This window comes from Pezoporus flaviventris, unplaced genomic scaffold (assembly GCF_033815535.1).
Source record: "Pezoporus flaviventris isolate CSIRO_AGI_PZ_B2104156 unplaced genomic scaffold, CSIRO_AGI_Pfla_v1 ptg000022l, whole genome shotgun sequence".
Taxonomy (NCBI): Eukaryota; Metazoa; Chordata; class Aves; order Psittaciformes; family Psittacidae; genus Pezoporus; species Pezoporus flaviventris.
The window spans coordinates 103,275-128,673 of record NW_026892570.1 but is presented as its reverse complement, the minus strand read 5'-3'; the positions used below and the strand labels follow the sequence as shown (position 1 = coordinate 128,673).

The window sequence follows — 25,399 nt, the reverse complement described above, 5'->3', positions numbered from 1 at the left end:
TTCTTTCGATGACAGTAGTACAATATAGATATACCTATTTCAAGAGTTTAAAAATCTGCTTTACATAAAATTGATATTAAAAAGTCACTGCTTAAGGTGTGTATTATAAATTCACTGAAAAAAGTATCTTTAGCATCACAGTTTATCAAAGATAAAAAGACAAATGTTTTTCTTCTTTCAAAAGGTTTTCTATCTTGCACAAATCTCTACAGATACACTATACACTAGTGTATAAAATAAAGTGTATAAAATGCTATAAATTACAGTGTCTTCCTCAGAAGCTGTATCACAGAAACTAAACCACCAAAGTGGTCATGAGCTAAGAAATTAAATGAAACTTCTTGACTACTGAGTCACTAAGTAAGAGGTGGCAGCGAATTTAAGAAATGAGAAATACGGCAAAATATTTATTTCAATATATGATGAGCTTAAAGGTACGTCAAATTATCTTTCATTTCCTTCACCTGTAACATTTGACTTCCGGTTCCATCTCTTAATCTATAAGGTCTAATAACTCCATCTTCACCAAAGAAGCGAGGCGGGCGCAGGCTTATCACATCTTCTGATGAATCTGTAACTCTGACAACAAAGTCACAGATTTAAGGTATGTGCTGTCATCTCTAATCAGCTACAATATTTAGCAAAGGCTCTAAATTATTTTTAAATACAAATTAAATTCAAGTACTAGCAAAACAGCTGTGCTGTCTGTGTATGCACTTTTGCATAAAAGTAGACATTTGAGTAGATATTCCAAAGACTTTACTCAGAAATCTATTTCAGAGAATGACTATTAGAAAATTCAGCGGCATGGGGTAGGACACAATTAGTGTCTAAGTATTGCACTTTGAAACTTCAACATTAAAGACTTCTGTGTCATACAGACTTCTGCTTTGATATTTTTCTTGCATCTCTCTGCTAAAGAACTTAGAGTGAAAAGCAAAGAGACCAGCAACCTTACTACAGCAGAAGTGGTCTGACTTACTAAGGGCTATTAAACAGCTGTATCCAGACAAAGCTACTAAATGCCCCCTCAAAACACTTTCTCCTACTACTTAAACATTACAGTGTGAAATAATGTACAGAAACAGGTTCATGAAAGTGAGACTATCACAGTACTCAATATGCAGTCCTAACAGTTCTCAGTCTGAACAATCAGGACAGATCCTGGCATGACGAAATAGTATTGGAACTCATCTTATATAGTAGTAATAATATAAAATGTAATTTTTGAACTGGGAAACCCTTTTCTCCCTGTATTTGGGATGCAAAGGAAAAATCAGAAATTGAAGAAAGTCTGATTGTTGAAGATTTTAAACTAGTTTCTTTGGTAATGAGAGAAATGCCTGAGATTTGATACTGTGTTTTTTAAATGCTATCAACTGTGTGTTTTTAAAGAGCCACCTATTTATTGTATCAATAAGAATATGCTAAGGTTTTTTCCTAACTCATCTTTATTAATGACGAAGTTGAAAGATCCAGGAACACTGACACAAAAGTGATAAAAAGACATAATGCACTGCTGCAACGACTATTGTCTGTTTCATGCTGTATGTCATTCTTCACATTTATTTTACTTACTTCTTAATACCCTGAAATGTGCTGCTTGCCATGTCTATGATTCCTCCAGTAGGCCTAGCTACTGCTCCCACTAAGCCTTTTCCAACACCTTTGAAAAAACCAGCTGCTCCTTCTTTCTGAGCTCCTAAAACAATTAAATGCAGAAAATAATTATAAAGCACTGAAGTTTTATTACAATCTTAGCAAACTTAATTACCATTTAATTACTTAATATACAATCACAGTCTCCTCCACACAAATTTCATGTAAACAACATTTTAACTAGAAGTCAATACAAAAAAGTAAACCTTGACAGAGTTTTATAACTTAAGATTTATGTCCCATCAAGTGTCAAGAATTTACCACAACATGAACAGATAATGTATCAGAAGACCTAAACTTACCTCTTATGGGTTTCGTAACTATTCCTGTTATGCCACTGACAAAACCCTGCCAAGAGAAATGAAAGACATTATAAATATGCTTTCAGATGATAGTTTTCATTTTTCTTCACTGAGTAGCCTCAAAATACATTTTTTGACGTATTCTAAAATTCACTACAAGTTAACAGAATGAGCAGCAGCTGCTTCACAGTTCTTACCTTCTCTTCTGTCCTCACATCTTTTTATTTATCACTTAATTGTGGTCATATATTTGCAAAAAAAGAATTAAAATAAAGGGTAACTATATCAGCCTCTGTATTTGTTACTCTTGCCCGAATAAAATTCATTAATCTTTTAACTTTTTCTTCTTACAGAAACTAATCCTTTTCCTCCACGAGTGATACCCTCTCTCAGACCAGTGGGCTGTTTATTCATGGCTTCTCTCCTTTTCTGCTGGTAATCCTCATCCATAGTTATCGCAGCTACTCCTTTTGCCATAGCACCAGTGATTCTTGATGCAGCACCAGCTAATCCACCTATTGGAAAACAAAAAAAAAATTAAAATGCCAATACAATTTACAAGAGCTCACCTAGATTGCTTACTATTAAGTATACTACCATGATAATGCTGAAGCTTACCAACAGCTCCCCCTACAAGTGCTTTGAATCCTAGCGCCATTCCTTCTACAAATTCTTCAGGACCCTGGATGGCTCCCTAGGAGAAAAAAGGATGCATTTATGTTAAGATTCAAATGATATTGGAAAGTGTGTAATGCGTATTATGTTCTCATTGTAATTATATCTAACAAAGACAGCACAAACATGAGACAAAGTGATAAAATGTCAAAGTGACCACAAGAGCACCTGTGAGAAAAAGAAAGACTTTTTAGAACACTAATTCATTCCCTGATGTCCACTTATTTTAAGGCAAATTGAAAAGAGCAGATTTATTTTAAAATAAGTCTTTTGTGAATTAAGTTAAATGGGCTACTGTCTTGTTTTTATCTCACTTGAGCATTCCAGTAACTTTTCCTGGCACTTTAAGTTATCAATTCTAATCTAAACTTAAAAACAGAAAAGGCATTAATATATCCACATTTTCAATCTATTTCGTATCTATTTCCTTGTCTTACATTTCATAAGGCAGGAGATTTTTACCTGGTAAGGTTCATAGAAGAATGCTTCTACTCCTTCAGACAAGCCTCTTATGAATCCAAATGGATTACCCAAGACATCAAGGCCAAGAATAAGAACATACATCTGTTTAATAGCCTGTAATAAAAATGGTGATCAATAAAAATATTTCAGAAATTACATTAAACCAAGGACAAACTATGTATACTGAGATTTTTGAAAAGCGAAACACTATGAAACCCTAAAATTTACTTGGAAAAAGTAGTTGCATTGGAAAGTATCTTCCAGTGAGTAAATCATATTAAGTCAGCCAAATAAACATTACTTCTCACAAGCATATAACTGACATTAATGTTCTCAAGATTTTACAAAGCAAACACATTACCTAGACTTTTCTCATGCTACCGGACAAAGCTTGGTCTGATTGGATATGCTGAGAAAATTTTGATTGTCACTGCAAAACATCACATCTGTATCTATATGAAGTGCAATTCAAGATTTCAAATATTCCGTCCACTAAAAGAAAGGGCCAGAGAACAACAGATAATTTGGTCACTAGTTAAAGCCCTTTGTAGGTCTTTTTCTCCTTTACAGATGGACAGAGCACCTAACTAGTACATCCAAAGAATCCCTTATAATTACTGATGGATGGATAGAAGAGGACTAATTCCATTATACAAAAGCATCTCTCTGCTAGATTGCCTCCACTGGATGACAGGACCTGAAAAGTATGCAAGGGCCAAAGAGGGATCAGAATTCATAGACTACTAATGTCCAAGAAAAAGCATCAATGTTTTGGTGCCAATTCTACTCTGTCAGAGTGGCACTATGTTTGCTTCCACTTCCCTTTTCACCAAGTTGTTTTGTTAGCCATGCCACTCTTCCCCTAGTCATAATTCAGAAAAAGTACTTGCCCTCAAAGTAAATGTAATAGAATTCAACTCATGCATGAGCGATTGTTTTCTATGTGTTTGTGCATTTAACCTTTGGACAAACATTTAAGGCTGAAAGTAATTTTATTTTCATAGAACCAAAGCATACAGCAGCACTTTCAAAACAAATATGCTGACATACTGAAATTTACTTGTGCTAACCTGTTTCGAATAATGCCTTACAACTGCTGATTGGAGCTGTTGTGTAGTACAGAAGTGATAGCTGAGTTCAAAGAATGCCAACCTAAAAAAAAAAAAAACAAAACCAAAAAGTCCTTATTAAGCAGAGCAAAATAAAATCTAACATACGTAATATTGATTTAGTCTTTGGAAGTAATCTTTATAATAATATTTTTAACCTACTTGAAGACAACATCTTGCACATCTGTGAGGGTGGCCCCTATACTCTTCAGCAGGAGATTCAAGGACTGAAGTGGTATCAATTCTTTCTTTCTTTCTTCTTTGTTACTGTCTTCGCCACCCGTACTGAGTGAAAAGCTTAAGTGTAACTAAAGGATAAAAATGAGATTGGGAAATAATATGGTTAGTTATTAGAAGTATTGTATTTATACCTTTATAATCTCTTAGGCAATTTAAAGATAGGAATATTTTATCTCAATGTTAACTGAAACCAGACTGACTTTGTAATAGAGAACAGAAATACACCATGTAGGGCAATAAAAAACAAAACAAAAAAAACCCCACTGATATTTAAAGTCAAACTGAATAACTGGAACTACCTTTAAGAAAACAAGTTGAAATTGCTTACTCATGTTTTCAGACAAGGTCTCCAGAGTCTTTCAGCTATAATTTAGGTTATATTAGCTTGTTTCCAAAATATTTTGTTTTCATAAGTAATAACTAAATTCAAAGCAGGCTGAAAACGATAACGTAGCATGGTGTCCAAGAAAGAAAGAGAAACAAAAGCCTAAAAAGAATTCAATATTAACATAAGTTTTACTTGTGAGGTACCTATACAAGTGGGATATGTATACAAGAAAAACCCACCTGTGCAGACCTGAAGTAACTGAAGTATTTGTTTCACAGGAATTAAGAGGACAATCTCAAAAGAGAATAATACTCAGAAAAAATTCTCAAAGGGCTCTATAGTGCACAAGCATATTCAGCAGTTTTCAAAATCAGATGAAAAGAAGTTACACCTGTTTCCATTTCTCTGAAGACAACACTATGTGTCATTCATTAACAGTATAACAGAGCTTAACTGTAGCTCATCTTGAAGATACATAGCTCATATTGCGGAATCACTGGCACTTAATTCACAGCTCTATATTGACTTTATAACCTTTAAAGACTAATATTTTATTAGAACCTGAAGCCTACTAATTCCATTCTGTGTCCTCCCTGTCATCTTTTTTGTTAAATGTGACAGAATACATTCAAAGATAAAAGCTTATCTTCTTTGATACAAAGTGTTCACTTTGTTATCTTAAGACGTAAAGGGCATTTTGCTTTTGCTCAAGTTCTGAGCAGTTTTTGTAGTAAAACAACTGGAGACATAGCTGTGAACACCTAAATGAAGATACAATGAAACAGCTACTAAGTACACTTGGAATGCATTAGGCTAAGCCATTTATGTAAAGCTACCCAAGCATTTTCCTGTTCCACTACTAGAGCAATTCTAACATCTCAATAAATACTGTAAAAAGGTGAAAGCCAAATCATTCTTTGATCCCATTCCCATGGGATGGAAGGAAGATTCTTCTATTAAGAAGTGCTATAAAGCCTACAATGTACCATCACAGTTTTAACAAGAATAAAAAAAAATAATGAGGACAAGTAAGCTAAAAAATGCATGAGAGCTAGATTTGGGCAAAAAGACTCTGGTTTCCCTGTAAGTATGCACATACTAATCAACAGCTGGACTGAGTGTTTACAGGAATGGAGAAATATCCAAAAGTAGACTTTACCCAAAACTGCTTTTCCAGTAACAATAAATCAGAAAAAGTCATTGCACAGTTACTCTGGCTGTATATAGCTTTTAGAATTTGCCTCATAACCCAATCCAAAACACACTGCCCAGACAAACTATAGCATTTTGCAAATATAAATATAAATTTGCAACTATCATTTTAAATAATAAAAAGAATTACTGTATATGAAGAAAGTTGTGGATAGAAATGAAGTAATGAACTACTCATGTAAATATTTAATAAATACTATTAACCATATAAGTAAACGGTAGCAATAGATGGGCTACTCCAGAACAGTTTTGTTTTATTTTTGATCATCAACCATAGAATAGTTTGGGTTGGAAGGGACCCTAAAAAGCTCAAATAGTTCACCCTCTAATGTTTCTTCATTTCCAGTGCCTACTATCCTGCATGAGACAAAAAAAAAAAAAAAATCACAGAATCACAGAATAGCTAGGGCTGTAAAGGACCTTAAGATCATCTAGTTCCAATCACCCTGCCATGTGAGGGACACCTCACACTAAACCATGACACCCAAGGCTCTGTCCAACCTGGTCTTGAACACCGACAGGGATGGAGCATTCACAACTTCCTTAGGCAACCCATTCCAGTGCCTCACCACCCTTACAGTAAAGAACTTCCTCTTATATCCAGTCTAAACTTCCCGTTTTAACCCGTTACCCCTTGTCCTATCACTACAGTCCCTAATGAAGAGTCCCTCCCAGGCATCCTTATAGGCCCCCTTCAGATACTGGAAGGCTGCTATGAGGTTTCCACGCAGCCTTCTCTTCTCCAGGATGAACAGAGCCAACTTTCTCAGCCTATCTTCATACAGGAAGTGCTCCAGTCCCCTGATCATCCTCGTGGCCCTCCTCTGGACTTGTTCCAACACTTCCATGTCCTTTTTATGTTAAGGACACCACAACTGCACACAATACTGCAAGTGAGGTCTCACGAGAGCAGAGTAGAGGGACAGGATCATATCCTTGGACCTGCTGGTCATGCTCCTTTTGATGCAGCCCGGGATACGGTTTTCTTTAATTAAAGCTTTAGTTAAGAGCGAAAACACAGTCTGTACAGTGAAAAGTTATACCTTAATTGGAGAGATATGAAAGTATTCATACAAGCTGATTTGTGACGTATCCATTGATGATACACTCATCAGTTCTTCTTGAAGAGATTCAACATCCTTTCTGAAAAGTTCTAGCTGTGAATGCATTTTCAAAAAACATTAATTTAAAATTTGGATTATATAAAACTACCATGACAAATATGTATCTGTCACTGAGATGCTACTCACTGACCAGTACTACTTATACTCTCGTATCTTATTTTTTTTACTTAAGGAGCTAGCATTTTAGAGGACTTTTTTTATACAAACAGGAGGAAACATACGTATAAAGGGACAAGATACATGTATTTAATAGTAAAAAAAAAAGTTAAAAAAATATTTTTATGAAAGTTCAAATACCAAATATTTTCTAGTAAAGTCTGTTTTTTATCTGGGTCAAGCAAAGGACATACATATATACCCTTCTAAACACATAATGTGTAGGTTTTTAAATACAAAAAAATAGACTAAAGACTGCTTTCTATTATATAGAAATTAGACTATTACAGACACAGAAGACCACCACGTAGCCCCTTTTCTTTTCTTTCCTTCGAAAGACAGAGCTCGCTCCTTTAGAACAGCTTTTGAAGAACTGATCATGTACAAAAACAAAACCAAAAACCAACTTTAAAATAACAACAATTCTGAAGTTATAGTCAGAAAAGACTTAACTAGTCAAAGAAGTTGTATCTGAAGTAATGTGACAGGTCCTATCGGAACAGTAAATCCAGGTACCACCTTTCTACTTAAACAAGCAAAACAGAGCACTAAATATTAAGTAGGGATGAAATCCTAAAACCATGCCTTGCAAATCCATTAAAAACAAAGTGCAGAGGAGGGCCTCCACTAATTTCGGGATTCAGTGGTTCAGCTAACAATGCTTAACTTATCATTCCACTGGGAGGGGATAAAAAAAAAAAAAAAGTATCTTTTCCACTACAAAACCATACATTGAAAATTCAGGTAAATTCTTCAAACTACCGCAATGATCTAGAATTCACTGGTACACCTGGTGTAAAGCAAATTTAACAGACTGAATGTCCTAGAACGCTGCTGGAAACTACCAGTTTAGATTACGTATTTCCACACTTGTTCCACACTTCCTTCTCATTTTCTGGAGCAAATTTTTAATGTTTCCTCCTTATTTTAGTATAAACCCTGAGCAGTAATACTTTCTTAATCTCCAATGTGTAGATATGGGGAAATACAAGCAAAGTTACGCTTCCAGCATACCCTTCATCTGACATACTAAAACTAGCTTTTAACACCCCATCAGAAAGGACCTTTTCTGTTCTACTCATCCAGGCAGATCTTTTATGCAAATATTTCTGGGTCATTTTTCAATCGCACCATATCTGAGATACAGACAAAACCAATACACTTTCTGCTAAATAACTTATTATGTTGGTTGCGTACTGGCATTCAAATTTCAGCACTCTTAACAGGAACACCAAGCCCAATATACATCATAACTGCATTACATCTATTCAGCTTATCGACTTTTTGGTTTTCTTTAGTGAATCCAAGAAACTCTGGCTCCTCTGTTGCTTTATGGTTGTACCTGGAGTTTTTATTATTATTTCCCAAGCAGACTACCTTGCAATTTGTATTACTCTATTTAGTTTATGTCTACTGTTGCTATGCACAAACTCCTCCCATTATCCCTATACAATAATAAACTCCCACTGCCCTTTCCTCTCAGTATCAACATGTCAACTATTTCATCTTCCAAGTTAATAATTTTGCATAAAACTGCCACAGACACTTTTCATTTTCTGATCAACCTCTCTCTCAATTACTTTTACATTCTCTTGGTCTCATGGGCAGATACGTTTCAGTTTCCTGGCCAGAATTTTCCAAGATTTAATTTTTACTTTTTTGAATAAGCTACATTAAGGAAAAAAGCATTATTTTCACTTCTTTCCCATCTTAATTACCTGATCCTTCCTTCAGGCATTAGTAAGACCAAGTAATCTACAGCACTAGTTTCATTTTTTTTTTCAGAAGGTTCTGAAGCCTTCTTTGCCTATGATGTAAAATGAAGATACAAGAAAGAATTTGCTGTTTGCCTCTGCCAACTGTAACTCTTAAAAAACTCCCAGGTGCCTACTGGCCCCAGATACAGCAAATAATCAGTATTATAAACACAGAAGACTAAGGGTTTTTTTAATTTTTTAAAAGACAAGTTTCATAATTACAAACTTTAGAAATCTTTAAACAACAAAATGTTTCTACCTGTTGGTCACTCAGCACATCAGTGCGTGTAAAGAATTCAACCAGGGCATATAGGAAGCCAAGGTCTAATCTGAGATCCATCTCTTGAATCAGGACCTTAAAATACCTACACATGAAATAAAACCTAGTTAAGGTCTTTTGCAAAAATGTGTAACATACAAAACTTAATCTAAAGTATTCAGGACACATATATTGAATTCAGGTTTTTTTGGTTTATTAGGGTGGATTTTTTTTTGTTTGGTTTGGTTTTGTTGTTGGGGTTTTTTTGAGAGATTCACCATTGATGGTGGAAAGAAGGCTCCCCATAGTGGTGTAAGATAAATGCATTTCCTATAACCAGAACTATTTTAGTCAAGTAGCAGCATTTAAAACTGTATATAACACTGTTTTTATCAAATTAAGACTAAAAATCTGCATTAAAAAGACACTTTAAAATCCTTGCTTTACTCTGCAATTATGTGTATAATAGAGGGGGCTGACTTTTATCTCTAAGTGCTCTGATCTTTCTGAGAAAGAGTTGGTGTAAAAGTATCGAGCATTGCATTCACCCTCGTAACAATTTTAATTTTAAAGCTTCATTAAACACAATCAATAGCAGAAAAGATGGAACATGTCAAAACACTTACTTAATATGAGATATTTCTGAATGTCCTGCAGTTCTCATGACAATACTGACATCAGTAAATGGTTTTGGTGCTATAAAGTTGTAAAACAAGAGGAGATCAGCATAGATTTTTATATGATAGAATACCTTCATTTTTTTTAAAATACGAAAATGTCATACATGTTCAGGATTTTCTCAATCCTGTAATGTAGAATCATAATAATGGATATGATTGGCAAACAAATACAGGAAAAGAGCAGGAATAGAAAGAAACAGGAAGACAAGAATAAAATGAAACATCAAAACTGCATTTCACTGATCTATGAAAAGGTGCCATTTTGCATTTAAAAACTAATATTGATCTTAGATTTATATCCTTTCCCTAGTCATGGAATAAGAGTTTGCAATGCCTGATACAAGAACTAAAAATAAATAAATAATCTGCAAATTTATGCACTGTAATTTGAAATTGACTGTATTTAGAACAAACACCTAACAGTTTATTATCTTCTGTAGAGAATTCATAGCAGTATTCTGTTGCAATTCATAATCCCTTTTGACATTACTCTGGTTTTCCAAGTGACCTTGCACTTAACAAGTTAATGAAAAATTGTATCTGATCACATAGTACACTGACATTAAGCTTTATGCTCCAAGCAATGGAGAAGTCTTAAAGCTATATACAAAATAGGCAAAATATAATTTGCCATGTACAGAGCTTATAAATGATGCTTCACATAGCAATTCTCAGCTTAGACCAGCACACATTTCTTATTAGTTAAGATTATTTCAGATAGGTTACTAGGTTGTCTACTGCATGCAAGCAAAAAAAAAAAACACCTCAAAATACCCAAACCCCAACATAATTAAGGTAAACAATTTATTTAGGGCAGTAGGGAAAATCAGATTACTATAGATGAAAAGTGAATCTTCATTGCCCCAGAACTCCAAAGGCATGTTATACAGAAATGGTGCAACAGATTCACTACCATTAGGATAAGCAAAAATTTGATCACTTGTTTTCAACAGGCAACTCTTCCATATTAGTCAGCATTAAGTTTCAGTTGTGGTCTGAATGCAACCAGTAAGAGTCCCTTTTAAAGTTGATAAACTTTCAAATTACACTCTCCAAGAGAACTGAATTAGTGTGTCAAGAATATGTGCTTAAAAGGTATGATATAGAAGGACAGAAAAAAATTTGTTTTCTTCTGACTGTTTTCTGTATCTCTTCTTTGTAAAGCAAGCTGCTTCTCTATCTCTAACGTTAGTATCTGTTATCTGTAGTGAGTAAGCTTTTAAAAACTTCATCTGATAAAACTGACAAATTCAGTACAAGCAAGTTATCTTGTCATTTCATAAGTATGGATTATGTTAAACTCGAAACAAACCTGAATCCAAGGTGATGGACTTTGGAGGTTTAATAGGATAGAACACAAAGGGAAATATGGCTCCAGGAATCTGGTTTTGTATCTAATAGGGGGTAAGGACAGCACAAGTCGCAGCATGTTAGCTTTTCAATAGTGAAATATTTCAAAATCAAGAATTACGAACATTACCTGTAGTATTCCACCAACTTAAAACCAGGAAAACCAAAAAAAGCTGCTGTTGTGGTTCAAAAGATCTCTTAAAAATTGAATCATCCAATCCCAACAATCTAGAAATGCCTCTATAAGTCAGTGGTAATAATAAATGCTCCACAGAATTTTTGTGAAGGATTTGGTTTTAACAACTTAACATATGCAGAACAAGAAACCATACCTATCATACCTATGATTCTATGATTCTATTTTTTGCTGGTTATAAAGAAAAGCCGTAAGAAAAAGCATGGAAGATGAATGGTAAATGTTTTTCCTAAACAGCCACAGCTGTCTCTATTTTTTTTTCCCCAAAACCATGTAAGTAATATTTACAAAGATTTAGAAGCAGTGATGCAAAAGCCGATGAATACAATTAAATCCAAAACATAAAAAAATCCAAACAACTCTAAAGCCAAATCCAAGTTTCCATGGAAGTTGCTTTTTCTTAATAAAAAAGACACTTTTTTTTTTTCTACAAAACTCACCTGTATCCTGTAGATCTGAATTCTGACAGATTTCTGATGTGCAGATGAGCTGTATTCTACTTTTAAAGCTGGCAGATAATTCCTTCTAATAGGAATCTCATGTGGTTGTTGAATTTTCATATTCATTCCATTAGGAGTTAAACACACCTATTGTATTATTGAAGAAAATTTAGAATGCTATGTGTTTCAAAAGACTGCTTTTTAAAATATACTGTAAAGTGTGCACTGTTCATTTCATTAACATTGTAAAGATAGCAGAAAAAGTTTTGCAGCTTTTAAGTTCGATGTCATAACTTTATTTACAATGATCTAATTTTGCCATAAATTTCAATAGAAATAAAACTACAAAATACTGCATTATTTGGGGGACTGCAGTTTAATATATGGCTTTCTAGAGAAAAGGCAGAGTAATATAACATAATGGTCAACAACAGATAAAAAATGGCTCATTTACCATTTACTCATTGGAATTCTGTTGGAGGTTTCTATAACTTATCTAGAGATAAGGACAGCAGCATTTGGAGCATAACGTGCTTCTACATTACAGAATATTTTCTGGGATCTTTTAATATTTATGTAGTTGAATGACACAGTTGATTTATCCCACAATAACGCACTTGAAAAGATTTTGCACTAAACCAAACAGACTTAAGACTAGCATTCTGCCCGCCTTTCCAGTATAACGAACCAAATGCAAAGCTTCTTTACTACAGCTTTAAGGATATTTAGTCTCTGCAAAAATGTTACACTTCAACTTCAAAGACAGATGCTAACAACAAAGTCTATGATGAGCTTTCCAACATTTCTGGAGTTTTTTTCCAAAGATTTTTTTTTCTACACAGAGATAAAGAGGGTTTTCAAATGGATTAGGTAAATCTCAATTTTCACTGGAAGTTTCTTCAAAGATAGCAAAACTGACACATTATCTTTTTTCTGTGTATACATGAAAAACAATAGAAAACTATTAGTATTACCAAAACATTTGATTCCAGCTCAATAATCTTATTTTCTGATGGAGTTAGCTCACTGTAATCTTTGAATTCTTGTTCTAATTTATCAGTCTGCTTAACACTCATTGGTCTCCATCTTGACTTCTTCTTCGGTTTTGTTTCCCAAACCACATCAGAACTTTGAAAACAAAACAAAGGACCAACAGAGAATGATTAGCTATTTCAAAACAAGTTTCACCTACCATACCATAGCTTTTAATAGGTTATAACTTCAGAATGAGAAACTACATCATAAAGAACTACTGTAGTAGATAAAAGTGACTCAAGGCACCCACTGCCTTCTTGGTACTAAGTGGAAGCCAGTCTCTCCAATACAATGCAAAAACCCAAAAGTTAATAGCATATCTCCCTGCTTTAATGAAAATGGGCATGTAAGGACACTTAATCAGAAAGCTCAGTTTCAACAGCACTGCCAGCCGTTATTCTTCTACAATGAATAGTAAAAATTGTGAAATTGTGAACAAGTTGAGATGAAATGCCTCTTGAACTGCCTCTTATTTTTGATGGCTAGCTCCTTCACTTCTTCTCTCTAAATCAATAGATGGCGATTTTGGTATACATGTATCCTCTACCAATTCTATGGGTTTGTGTTTTGGGTTATTTTTATTCTTTGCGGGTTTGTTGTTTTTTTGTGGGCTTTTTTGTTTGGTTTTGGGTTTTTTTTTTTTAAACTGTATCCCCAAAATCAGTTTTTTTGTCTCTTAATTCTATTATGAATAAATCATAAAAAAGATTAACCATTCTTAGATGGCACTAGACTCTTTCTGCTTAATTCCACTCCTGCTGTAAGAAGCTCGTGTCTGATTTCACCCAAAGGCACACAATAGGGCACAAACCAGCACTATCAGACAGGTGCAGGCTGTTTCCCCTTTCCACAAGTTACTCTATAGCCCATACACACAGACGTCCAGACACGGCTCCCTAATCCAATCGCTTTTAGCTACATGTCTGTCTGCATCAATACATCAATGGCAGAATCACCACCCATTCCCCAAAAAAAAAAAAAAAAAAAAAAATGAGCGAAAGGGCAAAACAACAGCTACAAAATAGAGTACTACCTTGAAATTGCTGGGAATTTTCCCTTATTTTCCTCTTCACCCAACCCCACAATATGATGCCAGAACTACCATGTGAAACTTGTTTCTGCATCGTTTGATACAAACAAAACCTGTTCTTTCTGTAACAACACAGTCAGAAATGGGAACGTTTTGAAATACAGGGTTTTCTTCACTGAAACCAGGGAATAATCTCTTGCCTTTAAAAAGAGCTTTCAGGAGTTTGATACCCACTCAGGTTTTAAGAAAACAGTAAGTGCTGCTAGACTACTGACTATGGATGACTGCTTACAAAAACAGATTCAGTGAAATCTCAACACTACTTTGAACCTAGGGAGTTGGCTGCCACTTTTAATGGAGTGTTTCAACTGTCTAGATATTTATCAGAGCTCAGTTTCGCAGGTGAGGGCAAGGATCGAGATTTTAGTTGCAAATAAGAGATGTGAATGAGTAAACATGTATGTGGAGATTTTTGCTTGTTTTGAAGTGTGACGCAAAGAATCAAGAGGAAAAAAACCCTCACTCTAGCAACTTCATGGCTATGAATATATAGAAGTATGTCTCAAGCATTACATAGTTTCTTTTCTGCTTCCCTCTGAGATGTTATAGTAAAAACCTAAAGTATTAGAGCCTTGGAGTCACCATAGTTTCTCAATCAAACTTAAAAAGAGCTGCAAGCCGCTACTGCATCAGAATTTTCAACACAGAATTCAGCACTTGTTTCTCTAATAAAGACCTAAAAGTCCACTGACACAAACTACCCACAGACCTTATTTCTTAAAACTCTACTATGATTCCCCAAAATACATGGACAGGAAATACTTCTTTTCAATCTACTGGGAGTTTTGCCAGAGTTTCGATTCTGTGTAGCAAAACCACATACATCCAGTTACAGAAAGCATACACATTAATATAAAAGAGTGAAAATATTTCTCTTTACAACAAGAAAACATGATTATTTAGTTCTAAATACCCTCACCCAGACCTCTTTTTCCTCTTCAATCACATCCAAAATTTCAAAATTTAATTCTGTGAAGTTAAAAAATTTTAGACAGACACAAAATAAGTTACCTTGTAATTCCAATGTATGACACCTCCTGCTTTGTATAATTATTTACTAACGAAATTCCAACATCTTGCAAAGACAGAACAATTTCTTGCTCTGCTAGTTCTGCTTTTACACTTTCATAAGCCAATTTAAATACATTCACATTATCAGTGATCAGGACAATGCGCTGCAAACCTTCAAAAAATGACACTAAATAGACCACTTTTCTACAGTCCAGGCTGAGTGTTTCCATTTTGTCCTATGAACAAGAGAAGAAAATTCTTTATAACTCTATTCATCATTCTACTACTACACAAGCAAATCTAGAAGTCTTAGCATGATAATAGGTGATATTTTTTTTTAGAGGTGCAGGGAAATAATTAAATTAGGAAGTTTTACAACAGTCTCACACACAAACACTTTTGAACTGAAGACGATACTGGCACAAGGTCCAGAAAACAATGTTGTTACTGTCATACTCATTGTATATAGAATTTCATACATACACTGATGAAAAACATATTAAATTAGCATTAAAAGGCAATTTAGATAATGTACCTCTTTCGGGGTGATTTCCTCAATTCTATTTCCACATTTCCATTTCAATTTTCTAGATCCTGCTGGGTCCACCCAAGTATACAGTACTGCCTTATTTGGCTGAAGACAGTCTTCCAATTCACTAAGGGAACTAGAACAAAAGTTAAAAATTAAACATAAAATTAAAACGTCAATAATCTTTTTCTGTGTCCGTGATATCTATATTCTAGCATTTCAACAGCTTTTTTTTAAATAATGAAAATTAAAACATTCTGCATAAAAAACCACACACAAAATCATTCTCAGTAATAAATAATAAAACCAGTATTTATACTTCAAAATACATATATATACTTCATCAATAAAGTATACACAGTAGATTGTAATTACTTATTTTCTTCCCCACTTGTGATTAACAAGGGAAACAGTAGAGAAAAAAGACAGTGGAGCTTACAAGCTGAAAGGAAAACTCATTATTTTTTCTCCTATATGATTTGCTGAAGGGAAAAAGTGCAGTGTTTAGTATATGGATGCAGGAGATGTTTGCTGACAGATTTTAAACTCCATTCTCCCTCACATAGAGTTAAAAACTGTCAGAACTGCTTCTACATCTCTCTGAAAGAAGCCTACCCCAGGAGGCGAAGTGGAAAGCAAACTGCTAATCTCTTCTCACTGGGATCCAATGATAGCACATGTGGGAATGGTTTGAAGCTGTGCCAGGACTGGACATAAGGAAGCACTTCTTTACCAAGAGTGGACCAACCTCATACACCACAGAGAGGTGGTCAATGCCCACACCTGTCAGTGGTTTCAGAGGCATTTGGACAATGCCCTTAACAACATGCTATAACTTTGGGTCAGCCCTGAATTGGTCAGGCAGTTGGACTAGATAACCACTATAGGCCCCTTCCAACCAAAATATTCTATTCCTCAGAGTTAATTACAAAAGTTACATATACTAAAAAATTACTTAATTATTTAAATTACATAAATTACTTATTAAATTTACACTAGGGATGCCCAAAATCCAGGTAGTTGCCCCTATCAGGAATGTAAATCAATGTAAAGGACAAGGCCAAAAATTCATATAAAAAGAGAACAGAGAGGCTCCTTAGTTCACAAAACAGCTTTTTTACTTGTAGAAACAGACATCTAGCACTAAATAATACTGCTCTGTTAACTATTCATTCTCTTCAATTTAGAAAAACAGATTTATTTTTTTACTGCTTTGATAAATTTAGGGCATCTTTAGAAATAGGCATACTTAAAATACATGAAATAACAGTTCACAATGCTCTCTGCAGACATCTACTCTAAAATTCTTACATACCTTTGTCCATACTCAATGATTTCCTCTTTAGTGTGGTTTATTAACAGAAATGGAGCTGCACCATCATGGTAATTAGCAAAGGTAATCACCGTAGAATGTTCAGTCACGTTAACATCCACTGTAATTCCTCCAAGCTATCAGATACAAAAATTATAAAGTAAGTAACAATGGAATTCATTTCTAATAAAGCAAATGTAATTTAAATAGAAATAAGTTCTGTACTGTCAAAATTTAGGCTGGTAGTAGAGGAATCTTCAACCATTCATTCCAAAACATTCTACTTTTAAAAACATTCACATATTTTAGAATTACTGCTAGATGAGACCATATGCAACACAGAAGTAAATTCAGTTGAGTTACAGTTTCTTTGACAAGTAACTTCATGTTACTTTAGAACTAATGTGAAATACTTCTTAGCCTACTTGTATCCATATGTATACACTCCGGAAAGTGAGTATGAGGGTGACAACAATACAGCTGCAAATACATAATCTTTTCCCCAGCATTTTTTTTCAATAGCTGATTGTATGGGAAGACAGAAAGTTCTGAGAATAGAAATGAAGCAGTTATGTTGTTTTATCTGATTTCTCAAAGCAACCATTACCTTGTTGTCCAAATGCAGTAGCAGGCAGTTTTCCTGCTTATCAAAATTTATCTTCTTTGGGAGGACATTAGAATTTTCGACTCTAACAAGCAGTTTGTTGGCATCGTTTTCAGGCCAAAAGGGAATGCACTAAAAAAAAACCAAACAGGTATTTTAAAGTAAGTGGGAAAATAAACTAGATGTTAAACAAAATTCACTTTAGCCCAAAGTTTATCTACTAAAATTCTACCCAAAAGTATAGTGAGTTGGATCAGAAACACTATTGAAAACACTAAGGTAATAATACTTACCTGAACACAGTAAATTGAAAGGAAGTAAAAATTAATTCAGACTACAGTGAAGATGCAAAAGAGTTAAGGAGATAAAAATGAAAACAGTAAGACTTCATATCCATGTGAAGAAGTAGATTTAAAATGGATAATGTATTTGCAAACCAGAGGATAAAGATGAGCATAGCTACACCACCAAAACAGACAAACTTGTTCAAAAAGGCAAACAAAAAACGCTCCAAAAACCAAACCAAACAGCAACAGCAATCAACAAAACATCTTGCCAAATAAATATAAATTATGTATCAAACTTGTAGTGACAATCAATGACAAAAGGGGATAACAGCATAATATACCATATAACTTGAGTATGCAGGACATCAGTGTACCAGCTATTCTTTCAAATACTATATATATGTATATATATATCTCCATACACACATATATACACACACATGGGTATAAAACATATAAATAAAGTATGAAACATGGATGGCTGCATGCAAAGAGTTGTAGTCAATGGCTCAATGACGAACTGGAGACCAGTAACGAGTGGTGTCCCTCAGGGATCAGTGTTGGGACAGATACTGCTCAACATCTTTGTTGCCAACATGGACAATGGGATTGAGTGCGCTCTCAGCAAGTTTGCCGATGACACCAAGCTGTGTAGTTCGGTTGAAATGCTGGAGGAAAGAAATGCCATCCAGAGGGAACTTGGTATGCTTGAGAGGTGCACTGATGCCAACCTCATGAAGTTTAACCATTACAAGTGCAAGGTCCTACACCTGGGTCGCAGGAATCCCAGGCAGAGTTGGGATTCAGATGCTGGGCAGAGAAGCGATTCAGAGCAGCCCTGTGGAGAAGGACTTGGGGGTGTTGGTTGATGAGAAAATGAACATGAGCCAGCTTCAGTGTGCGCTTGCAGCCCAGAAAGCCAACCGTATCCCAGGCTGCATCAAAAGGAACGTGACCAGCAGGTCAAAGGAGGTGATCCTGCCCCTCTACTCTGCTCTTGTAAGACCTCACTTGCAGTATTGTGTGCAGTTCTGGTGTCCTCAACATAAAAAGGACATGGAAGTGTTGGAACAAGTCCAGAGGAGGGCCACGAGGAAGATCAGGGGGCTGGAGCACCTCCCATATGAGACAGGCTGAGAAAGTTGGGGCTGTTGAGCCTGGAGAAGAGAAGGCTGCATGGAGACCTCATAGCAGCCTTCCAGTATCTAAAGGGGGCCTATAGGGATGCTGGGGAGGAACTCTCCATTACGGACTGTAGTGACAGGACAAGGGGTAACGGGCTCAAACTTAAACAGGGGAAGTTTAGACTGGATATAAGGAAGAAATTCTTTCTTGTTACGGGGGTGAGACACTGGAATGGGTTGCCCAGGGAAGTTGTGAATGCTCCATCCCTGGCAGTGTCCAAGGCCAGGCTGGACAAAGCTTTGGGTGAGATGGTTTAGTGTGAGGTGTCCCTGCCCATGGCAGGGAGGTTGGAACTAGATGATCTTAAGGTTCTTTCCAACCCTAACTATTCTATGATTCTATAATTCTAAGCATTAGGCAGCTAAATCAGAGAGTACATTCTGCTAGTGACATCTGACTGAAGTCACAGCCCTTCTTGGTTTAAAAATCCCTCAGACAATCTCTTTTTAAACAGTTTACACAAGCGGATAAAATGAGGAGGCAGGGAAGACAAAAGTTTTAATTGTAACTAATGAAAAGTTTCCTATTGATTATGAGGGTTCTGCCAGAGTAGCAAGCTATGATTAACAACAATTCTCAATCAGCAAGAGCCAAATTCTGAGTAGGTAGACCACTTTTCTTGTATTACACACTGTTCAGCTGCAACATCCAACACTTTAGGAGCATCTTTCTCAGACACAGTTTAAGAAATGTGATGTTTATATTAAACTGCATCTGAATCCTAGAATTCAATCTCCAGTGGTGAAAGACTAGTTCACCAACTTACCATGCCACTAAGTTCCTTTTCCCATTGTTTCTCACACCACAGGAAGCAGGAAGACAAAGGAAAAAAATATAGTTAAACAGCAAGATTGAAGATGATCTACACCAACATGTAATCCTACAGACAAAGGAAATTCAGAGTTCTGTTGTAAACTAGCATAAAACACAGTAAGTCAGTCTCAACACAGAAATTTAGAGAGCCGAAAGAAAATTCAAGGAGATTCAGTCAACAGTAAACGAAAGTTTATAATCAAAACCAAAATAAAAGAATTGGCTAAATAAAAAGTTACAGAATCAACCAGAGAGAACTAAACGATATTTTTTTGCAATGATCTTTAGCCACAGAATGTGTCACAAAATTATGCTGTTTCCAAATGTTTTACCACATTATCTGCTAAGCACTTCACTGGATACTGTATTTCTACAACAACCTCCATTCCATAATAGGATGTTTATATTTAACAGTAGTCTCATGTAAAGCCTTCGGCAATGTTTTCTTTCTTTCTCTAAGGATTCATGCTGGTCAACTCACTTGCACTATACCTAATTCAAAGGACTATCCTTAGCAAGTCATTTCATACTAATCACCATCCAAGGACTTCTGTTACAGCCTTGTGAAGAACAAATTTTTCTAAAAACAGTAATTAAAGATTCTGATAGACTGTTTTCCAGACATGGAATATGTCCACGAGCAAATGAGATCTACGTAATAATTGCTTCCCCACCCCCACCCCCACCCCGAGAAGACAGTCTACCTGTCACCAAGAAAGAAAAGTGGATAAAAGGTAATAGCAGAAGGAAATACTCTGCTTAAAATGACAAAAATAGAATGGAGGGGAAAAGGTAGCAAACTGAGATACGAATTAACATTTCAACAAGCTTGGGTTTTCTTGAAGATTAATCAAATGTAATAGAATAATGTGAGAAACACACAAAAAATTTCACAGGAATTAAATAAATAAATAAATAAATCTAGGCTAGCTGGATAGCAGTTCCATATCTTAAGAAGATCAGATGGTAACTTGGTTTCTGGAAATCTGTCCTCGATGCTCCAAGATAGAGCAATAGTGGCCAGACTCTACCTAACTTTAGAAGAGATAACAAATATACTGGATTGAGCAACTGGGTTACAAATGGACAACCCTGGCAGACTTAACTGTCATTAACACAGGTTTTTAGACTGTTTATCAAAAGGGAAAATATCTACACCATGTGAAAAGGCAAGCAATTCTGGAAGTGAAGTCTGGAATCATTTAGGAGGGGATACAGATTCCTCTGTTGACTTCTGCTACTCCATTTGATAAATTAACACATCTAATCTTTCAAAAGTTTATCAGCACTCCTAAAATTTACAAAGTCCTCCTTTGATACTTGATAACTGAAAGGAGACCAAAATCAATTAATACAATTATGAAACACCTGAAAAACAATGATGCTTGTGGGACAAATCAGGATATTTTGCAAGGATATTAACAAAACAACCAACACAGAAAAACCACAGATTATACATGTAGCAACGTATTTAAACTTTCAAAACTATTACCTCTGAACAGTTCTTTTCACAAAATTTCAAAAGTGCTTGTAAAATAATTCAGTTTATTCTGGTAACAGCTCTTCATCAAATACAAACCACAAACCCAAGAACTAATAAAATCGGACTATATTTTCTCAAAAATAAGAAATCAGATATGAAGTGGCCCATCCCACTACATGAGAACCTTCGTCATTTCACAGCTTTATCAATGAGCTATATGAGTCATCAGGCATGTAAGGAACCCAAAAAACTATGTACAGTCAAATGAATGTTTGGTTCAGAAGAAACAGAATACATGTGTAGGCTTATGGCTAACAGCCTATCTGTGAGTAAAAGCAAAGAATCTTATTTTAAAATAATTATAAATATTACGGGAAGCTGAACTGACTTAAGAGCCTTCAAGATCTAAACATCACTGTGTACACTTAAAAATCACAATGGAAAAATGACTACAGAAAGCAAGTGAAGTTGTATCAAAATCATAAATTGAAATAATGATATTTAAACAGTATTTCTCTTCTATAATAATTACATACAAAATACACAAGGACCATGTGTTGAAAGCATCAAAAACGTAACAGAAAGATCTGATTACGAATCTGATTTAAAATACTCCTTTAACTTTGGTATTTTAGTTTGAAAGCATTTTTGATAATCATTTGGAGTACCTACAATACTACAGAAATGCAAGAAAACCTCCAACTGCACCATCTGATAGGCTAAACTTTTGTCTCTGCTTTAGATACACTCTCTTCGAGACACATTGGAAGGAAAGGAGGGAGATATCACTCTTCCCAGAAGGCAGTATGGATCACTTTCTGCTTTCATAGACCTTCAACAGTACCCCAAAACATGCATTGTTCTTCCTACACGTCAAAAAGGAAGGCATGATGCCTCAAAACTCACCACACATACAAAACATAATTGCACCCCAGTGCAAAGAGCCAATCTGCATGCCCTGTCTTAAACACTCCAGACCTCTGTGGGATAAATGAAAGCCCAAAAGCCATTTCCACACCACTTGGCTTAGGGGCCAGTGATACATCTTTAGAAAGTATGCATTAAGCATTAAAAACCAACAGTGAGACTAGTCCCAGAACAACAGTTTGGAGCATCTGAACTGATCAACAAGAGGAATTTTCTTGCTACATAAAAGTGGCATCACATGTAGGACGTCAACCAAACCACTCTGTCAGGCACTACTGCAAAAACTGAACAGAACTTCCCGTGCAGAGCGAGATAATAACCTGACAGTATAGGTCTTTTTCTCTTATTACTTATAATGCAGGTAACAGAAACATTCCAATTACAATGTAAACCAGCTTTACAGTATGTCCAAAATCAACATTGAAAAAAAGTAACAGGACACAGGTAATTCACTGAATAAATACAATATATTCAGACACTCATTGAACACTGTATGGCTAATTCTCCATCAGTGAGTATTCAATCCAATTCATTTTTTTAATAGGTTCCTTTATAAGTTTACCTGTTGTAAAACAATAGGAATCCACTTTTCCTTTCCTTCTTCAGCTACTTCCAAAGTGTATTTGCTTCTATTTGAGATCATAAAAAATGGGGTGAAAGTTACAATTCTAGTAATATTAAAACTGCTGTTGTCTATGGTGACACCAACCTGTAAACAGAAAGACATTGTTAGAAGTATGCTGTCCTTTTCTTATCTCATTTATATCTTCTGAGACTAATGAATTTGAAAGATGAATTTAACTCACATGATAATCTTTTTTATGACTCTTGCATTTCACAGAACCATGGCTTCCAACTGTGTCCAGTGAAAACTGATCAGACAGTTCACTGTCAGTTACCATAAGTTGCACCTAGGAAGAAGCACCCTGAATTAATTTTCAATTTACAGACACTAACATTTAAAATCATACACAAAGTAAGTGTGTATATAAACACAAATATAAGTGAATCCTGGAAATACTGGTGTTCCTATTCAAGACGCAACAACTGTCAGTATAGTCTCACAAAGATACTCTATTGAGTAAATCCAAGATTTTCTACCACCCCTAGTTACAACCTATGTGGAATAAGAATTAAAACTGTAAGATACTGCTGAGGAAACAACCACGTAACTATCCTTTCCAAAACCTATTCACAATGAAAATCTCGGTCATGTAATCTTTCTTGTATCATTCATCCATCAGTAATCAGCATTAAAAAACTCACATAGCGAACTCAAATGGTAAACTGCATCTTAACCTTAGCTTACTACCAACTTTGACCAAATCTAACAACCACATTGCAAGGATCCATTTTCAAGTACCACAGCTTTACATTTCTTACACAACTTCTAAAGTCTTATGTGGAATGAGGATCACTTCTTGACACAGTTTAAATGGAATAAAGTTAATTTTGTTACTCTCAAAGACGACAGTCTCCTTCTTAACAATGCCTTTGATAATGCACATTTCCCATCTTTAGTATATCTGACAACACGCTTATTTAAAATACGAGTTTAGACAGATACGGTAGCTTTCATGATCTTTAGAGATCACAGCATAGTGTAGATAACTTCCAAAGTGTAAAAATGCTTTCATACAACAACATGGTACTACGGAGCTGTCAGGTTTTAAAAAATATAATACCTTGTTATTTTGGAAGAAGTTTTTGGGCTGGAAAGAGAAAAGGAGTGGCTTTTTGTAATCTGGAGGATGCTTGCGGTGAATACCATCAGCTTTGTACTGCAGCATTCGACCAGTTTTATTCACCATCCAGTACGGACTGTGAATCTCTATAACCATCTGCCCAGTTGTGTAGATCACGTGGACAGCAATATCCAGTTCAGTTTTATCCAACTCCGTGATGCAGTAAAACGTCGTAAAGCTGATTTCAGGTAGATTGCTTTTTATATGGTACTCACTTTTCCAATTTTGATCAAGATAGTTAAGTAACTGTAAATCTAGTTTTGTTTGATCCAAGACTGCATTATGTATCTGAGCTGAACATCCCTCTTGTAGAGTGTCATACTTGTTCCCATTTCCCTTTTTTTAAAAAAAAAACAAACAAAAAACAACAGTGTACATTTAAATGAGTCACTCAAAATTCATATCAACTTTTACTTTCTAGCTGGCTTTGAAAACTGAAACACAATATACTTAAGCAAATTTTTAAAATGCTTATTACACTATTTAATTATGATACATACTATGTCCGAAAACCAGGACACACAATTAAACAGCTACCCTGACACTGAAAAAAAGCAAAAAAAAAAAAAAAAACCACCAAAACAATCTGATGCATAGTCCTCAAAATTTAACACACAACAGAGTCACCAAACTCAAATACATAAACATGCTTAAATACTAACATAATTTCCTCAACTCAGTATTTCTTTCCCTAAATTTACATTTGTAAGAGAGATACCTTGAGACAGAAAAGAGCCTGTTACTACCACACATTTGGCAGAGACCACAGTCTCTAGCTCTAGTAATTGTGTATTTGCAGCAAAATTCTTTATTAAATTCTACTATTTGAGTCCATATACTAAATATTATGACCATCTTGGAGAAAAAAAAAAAAGGTGGTTCACTGTCTTCCACCTATATCTCTATTATCCTATGTCTAGACCAGCAGGTAGTGGGATACAACCATAGCAGATCCACAGAACGACATATTTAATGCTGAGGAACCAATGTCCACACTGTAAATGTTTTAAGCGTTTTACTTGGGACTGGCTTCTCACCTGGAATGAATGACTATTAACAGTCAAAAGTGCATCTAATAATTTAATTTTGTCTGAAAAGAACAAAGTCTGGCAGTAGGCTGCAATTCAAGCCAGAAACCTGGCAAAAAGGCACGCCTTTGAGAATTTGCTAAAAGCATACTACTGCTAAAATTCAGTGACAGCATGTAAAATGCTACTTTAGGCTGACCCACTTATGTCACTTGATGCAGTCATAATTCAAAGTAAAAACTATACTGTTTAATTAGGTTCAAGCTGCACTTGAGCAACAGGAAGTGACTCACAGGACTAAATTTGTACAGCGTAAGTTTTACTTCACATACGTATTTAAAATAATACTTATTACTAATGATTAATACCACCACTTTTCACATTCTGGCACTGTTTCGTTT

At 35.2% G+C, this 25,399-nt stretch overlaps 1 protein-coding gene across 1 annotated transcript in view; it reads right to left on the bottom strand.

Moving 5' to 3' along the window:
• Nucleotides 1–25,399, bottom strand: part of VPS13A (vacuolar protein sorting 13 homolog A) — a 110,476-nt gene that overhangs the window by 22,075 nt on the left and 63,002 nt on the right. The window contains exons 48-68 of the mRNA XM_061456249.1: nt 23,911–24,306; nt 23,032–23,136; nt 22,788–22,934; nt 17,534–17,662; nt 16,930–17,063; nt 15,621–15,750; nt 15,086–15,321; nt 12,924–13,077; nt 11,950–12,096; nt 11,276–11,357; nt 9,910–9,979; nt 9,284–9,389; nt 7,031–7,144; nt 4,370–4,515; nt 4,169–4,250; nt 3,099–3,212; nt 2,580–2,655; nt 2,313–2,476; nt 1,962–2,007; nt 1,579–1,702; nt 465–579 (exon numbers count right to left, since the gene is read on the bottom strand). Of these exons, the coding sequence (XP_061312233.1) occupies nt 465–579; nt 1,579–1,702; nt 1,962–2,007; nt 2,313–2,476; nt 2,580–2,655; nt 3,099–3,212; nt 4,169–4,250; nt 4,370–4,515; nt 7,031–7,144; nt 9,284–9,389; nt 9,910–9,979; nt 11,276–11,357; nt 11,950–12,096; nt 12,924–13,077; nt 15,086–15,321; nt 15,621–15,750; nt 16,930–17,063; nt 17,534–17,662; nt 22,788–22,934; nt 23,032–23,136; nt 23,911–24,306 (2,817 nt within the window). The remainder of the gene's footprint in view (nt 1–464; nt 580–1,578; nt 1,703–1,961; nt 2,008–2,312; nt 2,477–2,579; nt 2,656–3,098; nt 3,213–4,168; nt 4,251–4,369; nt 4,516–7,030; nt 7,145–9,283; nt 9,390–9,909; nt 9,980–11,275; nt 11,358–11,949; nt 12,097–12,923; nt 13,078–15,085; nt 15,322–15,620; nt 15,751–16,929; nt 17,064–17,533; nt 17,663–22,787; nt 22,935–23,031; nt 23,137–23,910; nt 24,307–25,399) is intronic.